The sequence below is a fragment of the Ammospiza nelsoni genome, chromosome 1 (assembly GCF_027579445.1).
Source record: "Ammospiza nelsoni isolate bAmmNel1 chromosome 1, bAmmNel1.pri, whole genome shotgun sequence".
NCBI classification, from domain to species: Eukaryota; Metazoa; Chordata; class Aves; order Passeriformes; family Passerellidae; genus Ammospiza; species Ammospiza nelsoni.
This window is the reverse complement of record NC_080633.1, coordinates 132,671,407-132,686,820: the sequence shown is the minus strand read 5'-3', so window position 1 is coordinate 132,686,820 and position 15,414 is coordinate 132,671,407. Positions and strand designations below refer to the sequence as shown.

The following is a 15,414-nucleotide window of genomic DNA, read 5'->3' as shown; positions in this document are numbered from 1 at the left end:
TTTTAATAGGCCATTTTTTATTGAGAGTTAAGATCATGTTTCCCCACAGTGCGCAGAACGCACCATGAAAACAAAATACAGAAGATCACTTTAGTAAATACACACTGGTTAAGCAATGCTACCTTTTTTGGCAAAGTGCTGTATTTTGTCTGTTTTCAGCTTGTGTTAAACTATTAAAAATAAGAGCCACAGATTCTTCCATATCAAAAGGACTGCTACAAATAGAGAAGTGGCTCTGGAGAGAAGCTGCCATATATGCATAGACTGATGTACAGTATTAATCCCAACTGAAATGTCCCTTTTGAATCTTCAAGTTTGCTGTGTAGAAGGCACAGTTTAAAATGCAAATCTGTCCATTGACCAATACATATGAAAATACAATTTCGCAAGATTCATGAATATCAATCAGTATGAGACAGTGCAAGGCCTCCACTTTTACAAGAAAAAACACACACTTTAATACAATTCAAAAAACCATATAAAAAGCCACACAGCTCACTATTAAAACAGTAAACCAAAACAAATCTAAATGCCCAATAGCTCCAGGCACAAAACAGGGCTAGACCAACATAAATACGTAAAACAAATTAACAAAAAGCCATTGATGTAGTACTATCTCACACAATAATATGGTTCCAATATTACAAATTGAGAAGCACAGCTTTGTGCAACAAAATAGTTTATATCCTGAAAGATATAGGTTTTCATCACCAGAAAGTCATCTAGTAATGCAGTATAAAAAGATCAGTATCTCCCAATTCTAGGAGCAGTCTAAAGTTGCATTTACTTGCCTACTGAGAAGAACAGACCAAGGCTCTCATTTTAATGCCTGGGAGCCTTATACTCTCAACTCCACCTCCCCATTAGGAGTTAAGGGATTACTTACTCCTTCCAACACAGGGAGGTGGAGACTCCATCTTCCTTCATTGCACTTTAAGAAAATTAAAGCTGAAGGAAAGTAGTTACTTTTATATAAAGAAAAGTAATACAGGAAAGCAAAGAATTTTCCTGAGCTAGAAAGTTGGCACCAAGGATAAGGAAGTTTAAGCTAGACAAAAAGTTGGAGTGATAAAGGTAGGTAGATAATCTGAGGCAAGTAAGAGTACTTGTGAACAGATAAGAGACTGGTGAAATTACAGCTATTTGCAGATAAACCAAAGTATTTGGACCACATGAGAATTGTTGTATGGACATGGGCACATACTGCTAAAACAGCAGTAACAAAATATCTCTTTCGGAAAATCATGGTGTGACCAATTTTGTTTTCTTTCAGTGTCCATGTGAATTCAACTTGTCAAAAAAAAAAAAATCACCAAACAACAAAACCCCAAAAACTAGCGTATCCAGGAAAGCACCTCTTGCTTTTGTACATTTAATTATTTTCAACATCCCTTTGTGACAATCCTAATTGCAGTGAAGCAGGACATCTGCAGCAAAACATAGGCTATGAATGCTGTTCCCTGTATGCTAAGTAGGTTCCACAACAATTTCAGCTGCAGAACACACAACAGTACCACTACATCAAGGTCAATTTGAATTGCTGGGGCTTTGCTTCAGTGAAATTGAAGCATCTGGCTGAATTTAAATACTTCTTAAGTCTGGAACAATTCACATTTATCGACCTTGTCTTATTTCAAGGACTCCTCACATGACTCCTTGTACCAATTTCTGTGTAAGGACTACTGGAAGACACAGCTGAGTGTAATGTTAACACTGTAATGCCCTAGGCACTAAACACGTGGGAAAACAGCAAATCACATTAAGCACTGGCAGAAAGGAAGATAAACTTACTTTTGGTTCCTCCCCCCTTCACTCACTGAAGATTTCTGCTTCCTTACGTCCATTCCCATTCAATCCACTTCCCAGACTGATCTAGCAGGGTCCAGCATACCACTGGCTACTGTATAACACAGCTTTTGTTAACAGGTGAACTTTACCTGTAGTTGTAGTTGGCACTGCCTGCCAACTCCCAAAACATCTTGCTCAGTGCTCTTAAGAAAACTACTTGATAGTTTTGAATGGCTTTTCTTTCCTGTTGGCCCGTGGAATTGCTATTAAGCCCTCCAGTGGGCTAGGAGAACAACCACAGCTGATTGATCAATTTTTATATACTGCTATCACTGTATTTAGCTCAGCATCCAATTCCCCCTACCTCACACTGCCCTTCATTTCCAGTCCCCATTAACTTGGATTTCATTTTCATAGAGAAAAGGAGAGAAAATTAGGAGAACTTTGAATAAAAGCTTCCTTCTAGCGACTTCTGAGCTACTCTCAATCTGTGAATATGAGACAATCTAATAGCAATTTGTAGCTCAGAAATAGCTGTCTATCAGTCTGACTTCTTTGAAGAGCAGTCAGCTACTGACAGGTCAAAAGAATGGTCAATCCACCATCTTTCTTCTTTAACTAGACTAGAGATTAAATGAGATAGGGTAGGGGAAATACATGCTTCAAAGACAGAAATAGTTAGAGAAACTCAAACTTTATCTGGTAAAGCCCAGTTCAGTTCTGTGTTGTGCATCTGCATGTTACCCAAGGGTTTACTTTTCTTCCCACTCCATGTGAGGTACTACATCTGTAACACTGGTGCCATATTGTACTGCAACAATGTTGGTGGGACATTTAACCCTCTTTCAATATCCATACCAAGTACCCAGCACACCTACACAGCCCCCACTAACACAAGTAAGTTCTAGGAATTTAGATGAGATGTCCTTCTTGAAACAGCTCAGCACAGCTATGTAATATCCACTGGCAGCTGTAGAAATTCCTTGTCAGAAAGTAATCATATATGCTGAATACAGACAGATACACAAGCTGTCAAGTACTGGTCATTAAAGCACATGGCTAACCTCAAATTTTCTAACTTCGTTTTGATTAATGCAAAATGTAACTGATTTCCATCTCAGTTAAATTTCTTTAAAATACCAACTAAGAACCCATCTATACATCAAAGTTTATAAAACAGCACACAAACTATCATACTGATAGGCTTCCAAGACATTGATATTTAACATCAACATTTAGACCTTGATGCAAGATGTTCGGAGATTTACGCGTCTTTTGAAAATTATGCAACACTAGTTATGATTGTGTTTGAGGGATTGACAATCAGCTTCAGATTGACCACACTTACCTACACATGAAAACAAAAGCAACCTAAGAAACAATTAGGCCATAGATTAAAACCACAAGAGCCATCAGTAATTGAACTGACGCTGGCAAGGCTGGTGAATCAACAGTCCGTTGTGCTTGATTTGCCGAGAGTGGCAATCCCTGGCGAGGTTTTGGCGACGGAGACTGCTCCTGTTGAGACAGTGTCTTTCATTATGTTCTTTTATCCAGTGGGTAGGACGAAAGCTCTTGCTTTTTTCCAGAAAAGTTGAACTAGTAGCAAGAGCCGTGACATAGCAGTGAACACGCTGTCCTGTTTCATTTTGGGCCTCCTGTCTAGAAATGTAACAAGCAGGTATCAGTCACCACTGAGGAGCATTGGAAGGACAAGCAAAACAAAGGGGAGAACAGGGATATCAGCATCCAGCACTTCAAAAGGGAACCCTCATTCTACTGGACAGAGATTTGGGCTGAGGTAAGGTCAAGCCACCTACCACACCGGTAAGTAACCTGTAGTGCTGCTAAATCACTTTCTGTGTGGGGGCCCCACAACAGCCTTAGGACTTTTGGCTCTTACTCTACTGTGCTCTTTCTTCCCCACACCACCTCCCTAAGCCCAAGATGCAATAGAGATCAGACATGTAGGGCAATGTGTGTCACACTGCTCCAGCTTTAGAAGACTTGAGAGTTTTCCATTAGGCAAAGTTTGGTTTAAAATCATCTTGAACACTGGTGGTTCAGCCTGAAAACAGAAGCACACTAACAAAAGTGCATTTCAATTGCCAGCCACACAAGTAAATCCAAACAAACAATGTTCATGCAGAGGAATGGAAAGGTAGACCAGTTGTGACACACATGAAAAATAACTCAGATTTTTCCTCAACCAGCCCCCTAAATGTCATGAGCAGTGAGTCAGCAGTTTTGGCAAACCCTTGCTTCATCATGCACTAGTGAAAAACAAACCAGCAGCCTATGCAAGCAGCAACTGAAAAAGGACTTCCCTACTTGACAGAACAATCACTGGCATTTCCTGAAACTTCCAAAGTAAAGTTAAAAATAGCCTAGCCCTTTTAAAAATAAAGCAAACCCCTCATCTGAGTGCTAGAACTGGTGTGAGACCAGTGGCAGCAGAGTTTCTTGCCTTCTCTCTCCCCACTCAGGGCCCAACAACCAGCTGTCAACTGGTCAGTGGTGCCCAGGAAAGATGGCTGCAAGACCAGGAACTTGCCCAGGCATGAGCAGGAGGTCTCTTGGGAAATCTGTCTGTCAACATTAGCATGACTTTGTCATATAAAGTCTCTTCTGGAAGAGCTTATCTAGCAATTATTGTATGATGTCTCTGCAGACATAAGTCAGGTCTGCTATGCCCATGGTACCCTTTGTAGCCTTACTCTGGGAGGCTGCAGGTGCTTGACATGAAGTAAACTCTTCTGCCTCCTCCCACTGCACACTGGAGGGAAATACTCCTTGTCATCAAGGGAATACTCCCTCCCTTCTACTTTTTTCTTATTTCAAATATCCCAATCTTGCTTTTGGATCCTTGGGTAGTTTGATATGAATGACTGAAGAGTAGAGACTGCAGAACAGTCATATGTGACATGCTGGTCTTCCCCTATTTTTCACGGGTTATTATCCTATACCTAGCACTTGAAATACCAAACAAAAAGTGAGTAACAAGCACAGATCAATTCACAGTGCCTTGTAAAGACATTCTTTGCAGATTACACCAGTTTAATTTACATGAGGGTACCTGCAAATATGGGACTACTATTTTCCTTGTGGAGCAATCCCTTAGTGCATCCAACAGTGCTGGAGGTGGAACTGCAAGTGAAGCCTTTCTAGGGAAAGCTATTACAGAGGCAGGAAGCCACACCACAGTTATTGCAATCTGTATTTCCTAAGTATACCCTTAACTAGCAAAAGGCAGCAACTGTTAATACAAACTGCTGTGGTTTTGTTATGGAAAAATATGACTAATCTGACAAATAGGGAAGTTTATACAACATCCTTTTGCTTTGAAAGGAATTTAAAATGAAAAAAGAGATTTCCTCCACAAAAGGAGAAAAACTGGTTTAAACTTGCTGGCTGAAAATACTTTAGCTTTTTTCCCCCCCTCTTATCAAATACTCTTCCAGCAATGCTTTGCAAACCAACACTTTATTTGTCATCAAAGTGACATTGGGATAGCAGAGGTGGTTTGAATGAGCTAAACATCCACAGGTTCTTCCAAAATGCAGCCTTTCAGTACCTTAGGTGCATTTGGTAGGCTGGCACTAGTGAGCTCCATGCACTGAGAGAACAGGGTTGATGAGACTCCATCACATTGTCAAAATGCAGTTTTAGAGGGGCTGTGTCTTAAGCCAGACCATCACTACATGCGCTTGCTGCTGTGCTTCCAGTGTCTACTTTGCCAGAAAGCAGAAGTGTCCTGCTCATCGTGCTACACAACCACAGCTCACAACAAACATTAAAGGCTTCAGACACCCAACCCAATCATTTCAGTAATTTTTCTGCACTTAGCATTTTGGCTTGTTAAAGCAGATGTAGTTAGGCTTGATCAAGTAATCATTTGGCACAAAGGTTAGTCCTAAAACCAGTATTGCTTTGGCAGACAAGGCTCTAGAGGAAGCAGTGTTGCTAGCAGCCTGATCAAACAAAAAGCACTGTTCCAAAACAGTAGTACTTACTGTGCCAGTGTGCCTTAAGCAGCTTTTCTTGGCCCTACAATATTAAATGGCCAACCATTAAACCACTAGAGACTTCATAACAGCTTTTGAAACTTACTCTAGTATTAGTGTAACCAATGTTCCCAAATTCTGCAGTCTACCTCAGCTTTAGACCTAAGTCTCACCCCAGTTATCACACAAAATATCCTGTACAAGAGCCTGGATCCTCTGATAAAGCAACAGCGCAGAGTTCAGTGTGAAGAAACTTAATTACACACCAGCTGAAGAGCACACCTCTAGCTTCCCCAGGCACTGAAGCAGCTTAACTGTGCTGTGTAACACAAGACAGGATTCTTCTCTGGCTGAATTTACATCAGGATCCCCAGGTCAAGTGACTGAAAAGTCAGTATCCAACTTTTGAGTGTTACTATTCACTGAAAATTGTATTTTCGATAAAGTGCTAGGGCATGTCCTGCAGCCTACAGCACTCTTGCAGATTCCTTCAGACTCTCATTTTAAAGGTGCTGTCTGTTCATAGTTTCCTCCAATTTAACTTAAACTAGACCCTGATGCTTAACATCATAAACTGTCCTCCCCAAATAATTATACAGATCCCACACCAAGATCAATAGTATCAGCACTATATTTCAACATTATACAGCAGTATGTAATTTCAAAGTCACCTGCTTCTTTGAGCTAAAAACTTAAATATGGCAAGGGGCTGATTGGACAAGTCAATAGGCATCTACCTACAGCAACTCAAGAGCTACACTAATTTCTTCCTAAATATCAAAGCTCAGTATACTGTGATTTTTTTTTTCTTTAGTACTACTGTTTCTAAACTTAAGAACTAGATGGTATGAAAAGTCAGTCTTTGTTACTAACTGGGATTCACAAAACACCCAATTATTTCAAACCCAATGAACACACGGGGACATAATGGCAAAGGAATCCTCTATTTGCATACAGCCATGTTCATTGTACTGGTACAGCTGCATACACCAACATCAAAGAATGGCAGGGCATGGCAAACATGCCTCTACAATAAACCCACACGGATAGATTTTCAGGACCCAAAAGCACTTATTTTGCTAAAAGTAGAAGGCTGCAGCACAGATTTTCACATTGAGGGGACTAAGTTTTGTGGAATCTTTCAGTTTACTTTTGCTCCACAAGCCACTTGTGTGCAAATTTAATCCTGTCCTTATCACTAGGTTGAGGAATGAAAAAAAAAAACATAGAAGCCTCTCACCAAAGCTACTTCCCTGTCAGGATCATTAAAGTTCTGTGTTTCATCTCATAAGGTGACCGAAAGAATACTGACTAGCAGTTATGAAAAACACACATAGCTGTGAAGGGGGCAAAGTGCTTTCATATCTACATTACTGGCTATACAGTTAACTGCCACCAGTCTATACAGGACTGGAACACACTCTGCAAGGGAGTAACAAGGCTCCATGAATATTCACTGCAGTGCCAAAATGCATACCCAGCTGTTTGCCAACACTGCCATCTTGTACAACACTTTTCTGAGCAGGCAGGCACCTGACCACTCTACACACCTTGTGCGGTATTCATGCTTTATTCACCTCCCCTGAAATAAGCTGGAAAATTCAGTATTAAGTGTCTAAGCTGATCAAGGAGAAACCAGATATTTTCAGCACCAGAACTCCTTGACAAGAGAATTCAGACATACCTGGGGCTACCTGGACTGTGAAACTCCTCATCCCCACATGCAGCCTCATTAAGGCTGTGACAGGTGTTGTGGACAGCATACACAGACATGCTGGGATGCTCTATCAGGAGGTTCTCCATGGGACTGGTCTCCACTTTGATAGTGGTTAATCCACCTGCAGTAAAACATGGGGGAGGGGTAATAAACCAGCTCTCCTCCATAGGACATGACTCAAACTGGATGAAGCAGGACTCGCTGGCCTCCGGCAAGTGTTCCAGGGGAGATGATAAACAAGAGAAGACGGGCGAGCTGTCCGTGGCCGATGCTTCAACGAGGTCTGCTTCCTCCATGGAGCAATTAGTGCAAGTGTCTGCTGCAGGGGACCAGTCATCAGTGGAGAGGAACCATGGATGTTGGTGATAGCAGAAGGTCAAAAACAACACAGTTGCACACAGCCAGAAACGGGATATGAAATAATAATAAAAAAAGAAAAATTTAAAAAAGAGCCCTGTTAGCACATACACAAATGTTTACTTTTTAAAAGCAGGGGAGGGGAAAAGGGAGCTCCCAGACAAGCCATGTTAGACATGTGAAACAACATTATCAGTAAAGCTATATAATTGCGAAATAAGTCAAATAGGTTTTATTTGTACAAGCGGTTCTGCTGAAGCCTGTGTCAGGCTTATAAACCTGACATCATTCTTCTCACCAATTTACACAACATGTAATATTTGTTTGGAAGACGCCCTACACTCTAATCCCACACTGGTTTTGCTGATATAGTTTCCCCAATATGCTGGTTTGTTCACATGGAAGTAAGACAAGCAAGAGCCAGAGCAAGACAAAGGCAGAACTCATGTCTGACAGACATCTTACCTATAAAGTCAACCAGAATCCATTCGTCATCTTCCTTCTCACTGAACTCTGGCTCTTGGCTGGACAAGCTATCAATCTCTCCCATGAGCATGTTATTTAACCTCTGGAACATTACTAAGGCAGGAACAAGACTTTGGCTGGTAGGTCTTTATATCCAAGGTTCAAGGCACAGCTCACACTACTAGCAGAATGGCACAGACTTGAGATTAAAGTGCATAGATGCTTTATCAGCTTAGGTACAGGACATGCAAAAGCATGACTTGTAAACAGTTTACGTGAAACCTGGAAAAAATGATGACAAGCATCTTAATGACAAAACCACAGGTAACATCCCTAGGGAAACAAATTAGAAGCCCCTTGTTAGTGCAGTCTGAGGTACCAGTGAACATTTTTCCCTGAAGAGAGGCAGCTTCAGTGGCATCTGCCATCCCCTCCCAGCTAGATACAAACAAAAAGCACAATCCTAAGTCTCTCCTGGGAGCTGAGTGCCTTTGTCTCAGACCTCCTCCCCCAAAAAAGGTCTGTGTAGGTGTCAGTCCCCCCTTCTCCTAAGGGAGGAGGTGTATAGGATTCTTGTGTCTACACTCCCCCAGCTCCCTCCATGTCAGAGAGACACCAAGGGCAAGGGCAGGTTTTCTGCTCCAGACAACTCACCTCCCCTGCTGACACAGAGGAGCCCCTGTGAGCGCTCCCAGGGAAGCCCAAAGCAGGGCTTCTTCTCTGTTCCACCCTGACTGCAAGTTAACACAGTAGCAAGGCACATCCTGTCTTCAGGTTCAAAGTACACCACAGAGTTACCAGCGAGATCATGTTCACAGCAACCACCCAACTAGTCAGGTATCCTAAGTCGAAGGGACATGGAAAAGTATTGGATGTGTTTAACTAAACCCACTGCTTATTTCTCAATTCACTCCCCTAAATCTACATGTAGTTGGTCACTGTAAGCCTGACCTCTGCATTTGGCAGTGAAGATGAAAAATCCCATTAGTACCAAGAAACTGAATGTTTAAACACCCCAGAACTGCCTTTGATATTTATGTATGAGCCAATAAATAGAAGCCATTAAAGCAGGTAAAAAAGCAAAAACCATGAGGAAAAATATTCACCAACTTAACAAGTTATTTTTGCCCATAGCAAAATTTGAATCATCACAGCAGAATTATTACTGATTAAATACCTATTTGATTATTAAATAGGAAAGAATATATCCATGTAAGACAGTATGAGTGCCTGCATTCAGAAAGGAAGCAAGACACATGACAGTGGACAAACCTAGATACTAAAAGATACAACTCATGAAGAATATTACTTATATATAGACCATTATACCTTGCTTTACCCTAGAACTCTAAGGCCACACCAAAGAGCTGTTTGGCCTCCTGTGTCATCTTACCCCAGGAAACCAGACCCCATCACCCACTTGTTCAAGGGAAGGACAAGCACTTGCTCCACGCAGCACTGCTCCTGTACACATTTATGCAGCTTCCTCCTTGTTCAGACAGCACAGGAGGAGAGGAGCAGAATTTAAAGTAGTCTTCAGGAGCAATATGAAAAGCTACAGTGAAACTCAAGAAGTTATGCTCAAGAGAAATGACTGACTGCAGGAAAACACAAGACTAGAAACAACAGGCTCAGCTGCAATAGTGATACAGGTCTATTTTTAAGGACCACACATGAAAATAAAACATTAGGTCTCTCCTAAAGAGAGCTACAAAAATTATCAGAAGTCAAAAGAAAATCAACAAAACTTTAAAAATGGTAAATCTTAATAGAGGGAAAGAAAAAATTACAACAGTAGTCAATTATGTGAAGAAAGAGGCAAACATTTACTGTCTTCTATACCCAGAGCAAGCAGAAGTGGCTTTAACTGCAGTAAAGTTCAACTTTCAGTGGTTACTAGCAGGAAACACATTTAACCATTAAGGTCTCTAAGCCCTGGATGGGTTACCTAAGGAAATGCCAAATGCCTACAGTGTTCCCAAGTACCTTCTTGAGAAGGTTTGAATGCTTCAGTTATAGGCAGAGCTTACTATGGATAAGGAAATGAATTCTAAGTGGAAGTTTAAGTCTGTAGTTTTCCAGTCACCTTCCACATCCTTCCCTAACTCTCTCCTGGCACCAGGCCTATGAAAAAATGAGTTTATTTTTTCTTTAGGCTAACTAGTAAGCCATTGTGTGGCTGCTGATCAGCACTGGCTTTCCCTGTACTCCCACACACGTGTGTTGTCTCTTTACTACATCAAGCCTGGAGGTACCTTCAGGCAGAGGCTGCCTTTTTGTTCTGTGCAGAGTGGAGCAAGATGAGAGCTCACACTCCCCTAGTAAGGCTCCCAAGGCATCACAGCAACGTAAAATCATTACCCTCTAACAAGTTAAGAGAGAGATCCCTGTTCCTGAGAATGTGAGCTAAACAAACCTCAGCTTTTGACCCACAAATGACTTTCTGTAGATCAAAAGCAGTTTGTCCCATTTTTCCCTTCCCCCACCCCAAGGAGGATCCAAAAAAACATCTGAATCATTTTGTCCTGGTTTCATCTCCAGCTGGGCTTAAAACCACGGCACATTTAGAAAGTGGTTGATGCTTTGACATCCTTTTGGACAAGCGCCTTTAAAAAGGCCACGCTCGTGTGCTATTGTGCAAGCCAGGCAGCACAAGAGAAGTCAGGCTGCTATCAAGGGCCATCGTCCGGGGAGGAAAAAAGGACAGAGACCGAGAGAGGCTTTCGGGTTCTTAGTCAGGAGCTGTCAGCGGCAGGAAAACACAAGCCTGGGAACAACTGACTCAGCGACAGTAATGATTAAGAGGCTGTTACAGATAACACACCGAATGAATGTCAACAATACAGTATCGCTGCAATTAAAAAAGTTTTTTTTTTCCTTTTTTATGGGTTTTTGTTTGTTTCTAACCTAGCAAAGGAGATGAGGTATGCGCTAAGCAAAAAGAAAACACAACCAAAGAAGCCACCCCCCAGTCGGTCCCAGAGCAGCCCCGAGCCGGAGCCAGCCGCCGATGCCCCGCGCCCCCCGCTCGCAGCCCCGCGGCCGCCGCCAGGAGGCTCCACACGGCCGGGCCAGCGGCGCGGGCTGACCCGGCACAGCCGCGGCGGCTGCGCACCTTCCCGGCCCCGCTCCGAGGCTGCCCGGGAGGCGGGCGGCCGAGACCGCCGGCTGCTCCACAGCCGGGAAACCATCAAAAGCCCCCGGCCCCGGCGCCGCCCCAGCGGAGAGAAGCCGGGATGGGCGCACGGGAAAACGGGGGCTCCGCCGCTGCTGCTCTCCACCGCTCAGACGGCGGGAGCCCATCCCACCCGGGCCACCGGCAGCGCGCCCGGTGCCCGCAGCCCCCCGCGCACCGAACTCACCGCCACCTCACCGCCCCAGCCCCGCCGCCTCCGCGGAGCCCTTTGTTGTCAGGGCCCGGCGCAGCTGACGGACCGGCCGCCGGCCACGCCCCCCCGCCCCTCCACCAATGGGCGCCGCCGCCGCCTGTCGCTAACGCACGTGACGGGCGGGCGGGCAGCGCAGGGGGCGGGGCCCGGCGGCTCCGCCCCGCCCCTCGCCCCGCCCCCGCGGACTGGGGCGGATCGGGCGGGCCGGAGCGGGGCCGTGGCGGCGTCACCGGACCCTGGACCGGGACAGCTCCGCCATACCGGGCTGCCCGCAGCCCCCTACAACCTGGCCTTGAGCGCTCCCAGGGATGGGGCAGCCACAGCTCCTCTGGGAAACCTGTTCCAGTGCCTCACCACCCTCACCGTGGAAAACTTCATGGTCTCCCTGGAGCCTTCTCACGGCTAAACAATCCCAACTCTCTCGGGGATTGCCTCTTCTTCACAGGAGAGGTGATCCAGCCCTCCACTCATCTTGGTGTCACTCCTCTGAACTTGCTCCAACAGGTCACAGAATCACAGAACAGGTGAGGTTGGAAGGGAGCACCGAGGGTCATCCGGTCCCGTCTCCCTGCTCAGGCAGCGCCATCCCAGAGCACATGGCACAGGATTGTGTGCAGAGAGTTCCTGATATCTCCAGTGAGGGAGACTCCACCACCTCTCTAGGCAACCTGTTCCCATGCTCAGTCACCCACAGAGTTAAGAAGTTTTTCCTCATGTTCAGGTGGAACTTCTGTTCATCAGTTTCTGCCCATTGCCTCTTGTACAATTGCTGGGCACCACCGTGAAGAGCCTGGTCCGTCCTCTTGTCACCGTCCCTTCAGAGACTGATGGACATTGGTGACGTCCCCTCTCAAGTGCCTCCTCTTGGGGCTGAACAGGCCAATTCTCAGCCTTTCTTAATAAGAAGGATGCTCCAGTCCCTTGACCGCCTTTGTAGCTTTCTGCTAGATCTCCAGGAACTTCATATCTCTCTTGTACTGAGGTCCATGTCCTTCCTGAGGATTAGATCCAGGACTCCAAGCGGGGTCTTAGGGGAGCAGAGTATAGGAGAAGAGTTACATCTCTCAACATTTATTAGGCTGAAGAACCTTAGCTGGGCTGTGAAGCCCTAGAGAACTCATGCACTAGATCACTTACTCCATCTTTTTAGGAAAAAGATAGAAGAGGCAATGAATGTAAATGCAGCACTTTTCGTTTTAGCTGCTCTTTTCTCAGAAAGGAATTTCCAGACAGTGAAATTACAGTCCAGGAGAGCTGGTGTGGTTGTGCTGCACACCTTCAGCCACTTAATATAACTGGGTATATCAGAAAGTTGGTAGTCACTTCACACTGCAGTGAATGCTGGATGGGCAAAGATCTGTGTCCTTCAGAAGATGCTGAAATGAATTAGTGATATGTTGGCAAACAGCATTTTACATGCAACATGTCCTACCAATTTAGGATATTTCACAGTTTCAGTTGTGCTGTGGAACTTGGTTTATTACAAAATAATAGCATTTTGTAATAAAATACTACGTGTGCAGCACGAGTGTGTCAGTTGCTAGAGTCCAGATAAACTTGATCTTTTAACCTCAATGTTTATTGATATCTTTTTTGTCTACTTTTTTGCTTTCTCTTGCCCTCCCCCCCCCCCCCCCCCGTTCATTTTCTGGTAAGGACAAAGCTTCTCTATGTAAAACAAAATAAAGTAGACTTTGGAAAAATGCTGCAAAGTGCCTTCCTGTGGCTGGGAATAGGTTGTGTGAGTTGACCAAGAGACCGCCTGTACAATCTGCAATATTTTTGCAAAAGCTTCAATTAGCTAGCATTTGATGATACTTTTCCATGCAGAACTAGCCATTCCTGAACTAAAAGATCAACTTTATTTTTATAACATCAGCACTATCAAGGGACATAAACAAATAGTATATTTGATTGAGTTTCAGTTTATAAGTTGAGCAAGAAATGAGAATGCTTACAAAGTCTCTTCAGTTTTCAATGATAGTTGCTGCAGGAAGGGGGAGGGGAGAAGCAGCACATATCTGCAAATTCAAGATAGGCGAGACAGAAAATTAAATGTACAGAACAAATGCCCCAAAGGACTAATCTGTATTGCAAAATTACATTGTGTTAGAACACGTTAATTAAGGTGATACAAACCTCTTAGTGTAGACAAGAACTGTCATGTTTGGCAGCTGGGTTACCTTGGGTCAACAACAACAAAAAATGTCAAAGCCTTTGTCTTTGTTTGTACTGTTATATTAAGCATAAAATGTTAATCAATTAACATAATGTATTTTTCCAGTGTAGGCAAGCCCTAGGAAAGCTTGGGTTTTATTTGAGACACAGACTCCTAATGATAAAAAGTCACTAAAGATAAAAAGTTTATATTTTTGAAAGTCCCCTGAGAAGTAATTGAAGGAATAGAAGCTTTCTTCTTCCTGTAGTGTTGCTCTCAAATTCTTCCATTTTCATTTCACTTATTTATTAATTCTCTCTTGTAACAAAATGGTAGAAACAATGAACTTGCTTATTCTTTCTCTCAAATATCATTGCTGTTGGCAGGAGAAAGGCAGTTCTGAAAGCTACTCTCTTTCTCAGCCTGGCAACCATCACACTTTTGTTCCATATCTGACAAGTACTTAAGCATATGAATGGTTTATAAGGAAATGAATAGTGTGTGTGGACTCAAATACCTGCTGAGCAAGAGCCCAGGTATTTCATCCTGCACTCACTGAGGTCAACAATAAATTTTCAGGTGGTTGCAGTGGGGCATGTTGTGGCCTCAGGTGCTTTATCCGAAGCCTTTAAAACAAATTAGCCATTCTATTGATTCTAATGAGCAGGCCCTCAGCAAAGGAGATACAGTTGCTTGGACACAAAAATTTACTCAGAAACTGGCCTTCCTTTGAGGAATTCGATGTTTATATTTGTATTAGAAAAAATATTCTGAAGAGATGCCTGGAGGAAGGGAACCATCCATATTTGCAGTAACACGTGCCCGTGCATGATTCTGGATTTATTGGTATGAGTTAGCAGCGAGCACACTGTACTTTCTGTGTGCTCAGTGGCAGCTTAATGGCACAGCCATTGCTGCTCTGTGAGACCTGGGAACAGTAAATGGCTGGGCAGCAGTCCCCTGTTATTTGAATTATATTGATTTTTCAAGATCCTATCCATTAATGCAAGGCATGACCTATTGTCTGGGTTGCCACTGCGATGAAATACTACAGCAGCATTTAGCAGGCACAATGTGTGTCTAGCCATGGAGTAGAGAGTGACCTTCCTACCACAGGACCTGTGAGTTACAATGGGTGCATTGAGCCTACAACAAAGCACTGCCATGTGTTGTGCCTCTGGGAGAGGCCCTGCTCCACAGCCGTGCCTGTTTCAGGGGTACGTGGGAATGCAGATCTGGCTCTGCATTAGAAATACTGAGTAGCAGGAGGGAGAACCACACCAAACAGAGCTTGCACATACTAAAAAAATAATCTCCCTCTAAACTTTGGACAAGATATATCCTCCAGACAAAGATAAATAAGAATTCTTTCCAAACAATGTGTAAAAACCAGTTTGATATCACTCTGATTTACATAAACACGCCCATTGTTCCCACACAGAAAAAGCCTGGCATATCAGTACAGGAACCTCCACACCAGTCACCTTTGCTGATGTGTGCCATTGTTTTAAGGTCAGTCTAGCACAGCTACCAAAA

General features: G+C 43.7%; 1 protein-coding gene across 4 annotated transcripts; it reads right to left on the bottom strand.

Annotated features, from left to right (window-relative positions):
• Nucleotides 1-11,758, bottom strand: TP53INP1 (tumor protein p53 inducible nuclear protein 1). Of its 4 annotated transcripts, none has more exons than XM_059469027.1 (4): nt 11,694-11,758; nt 8,332-8,613; nt 7,477-7,828; nt 1-3,450 (listed from the first exon to the last, which is right to left on the bottom strand). In XM_059469027.1, exons 2-4 carry the CDS (start codon nt 8,441-8,443, stop codon nt 3,201-3,203), a joined length of 714 nt encoding a protein of 237 aa, XP_059325010.1. In that variant the 5' UTR covers nt 8,444-8,613; nt 11,694-11,758; the 3' UTR covers nt 1-3,200. The 4 variants fall into 4 exon arrangements, with proteins under 4 accessions (XP_059325010.1, XP_059325017.1, XP_059325035.1 ...); XM_059469052.1 differs by lacking the exon at nt 11,694-11,758 and adding an exon at nt 5,802-5,835 and having other exon boundaries at nt 3,203-3,450; nt 7,477-7,825; nt 8,332-11,524; XM_059469042.1 differs by lacking the exon at nt 11,694-11,758 and adding an exon at nt 5,802-5,835 and having other exon boundaries at nt 3,203-3,450; nt 8,332-11,522.
• Nucleotides 11,759-15,414: the final 3,656 nt, after the last annotated feature.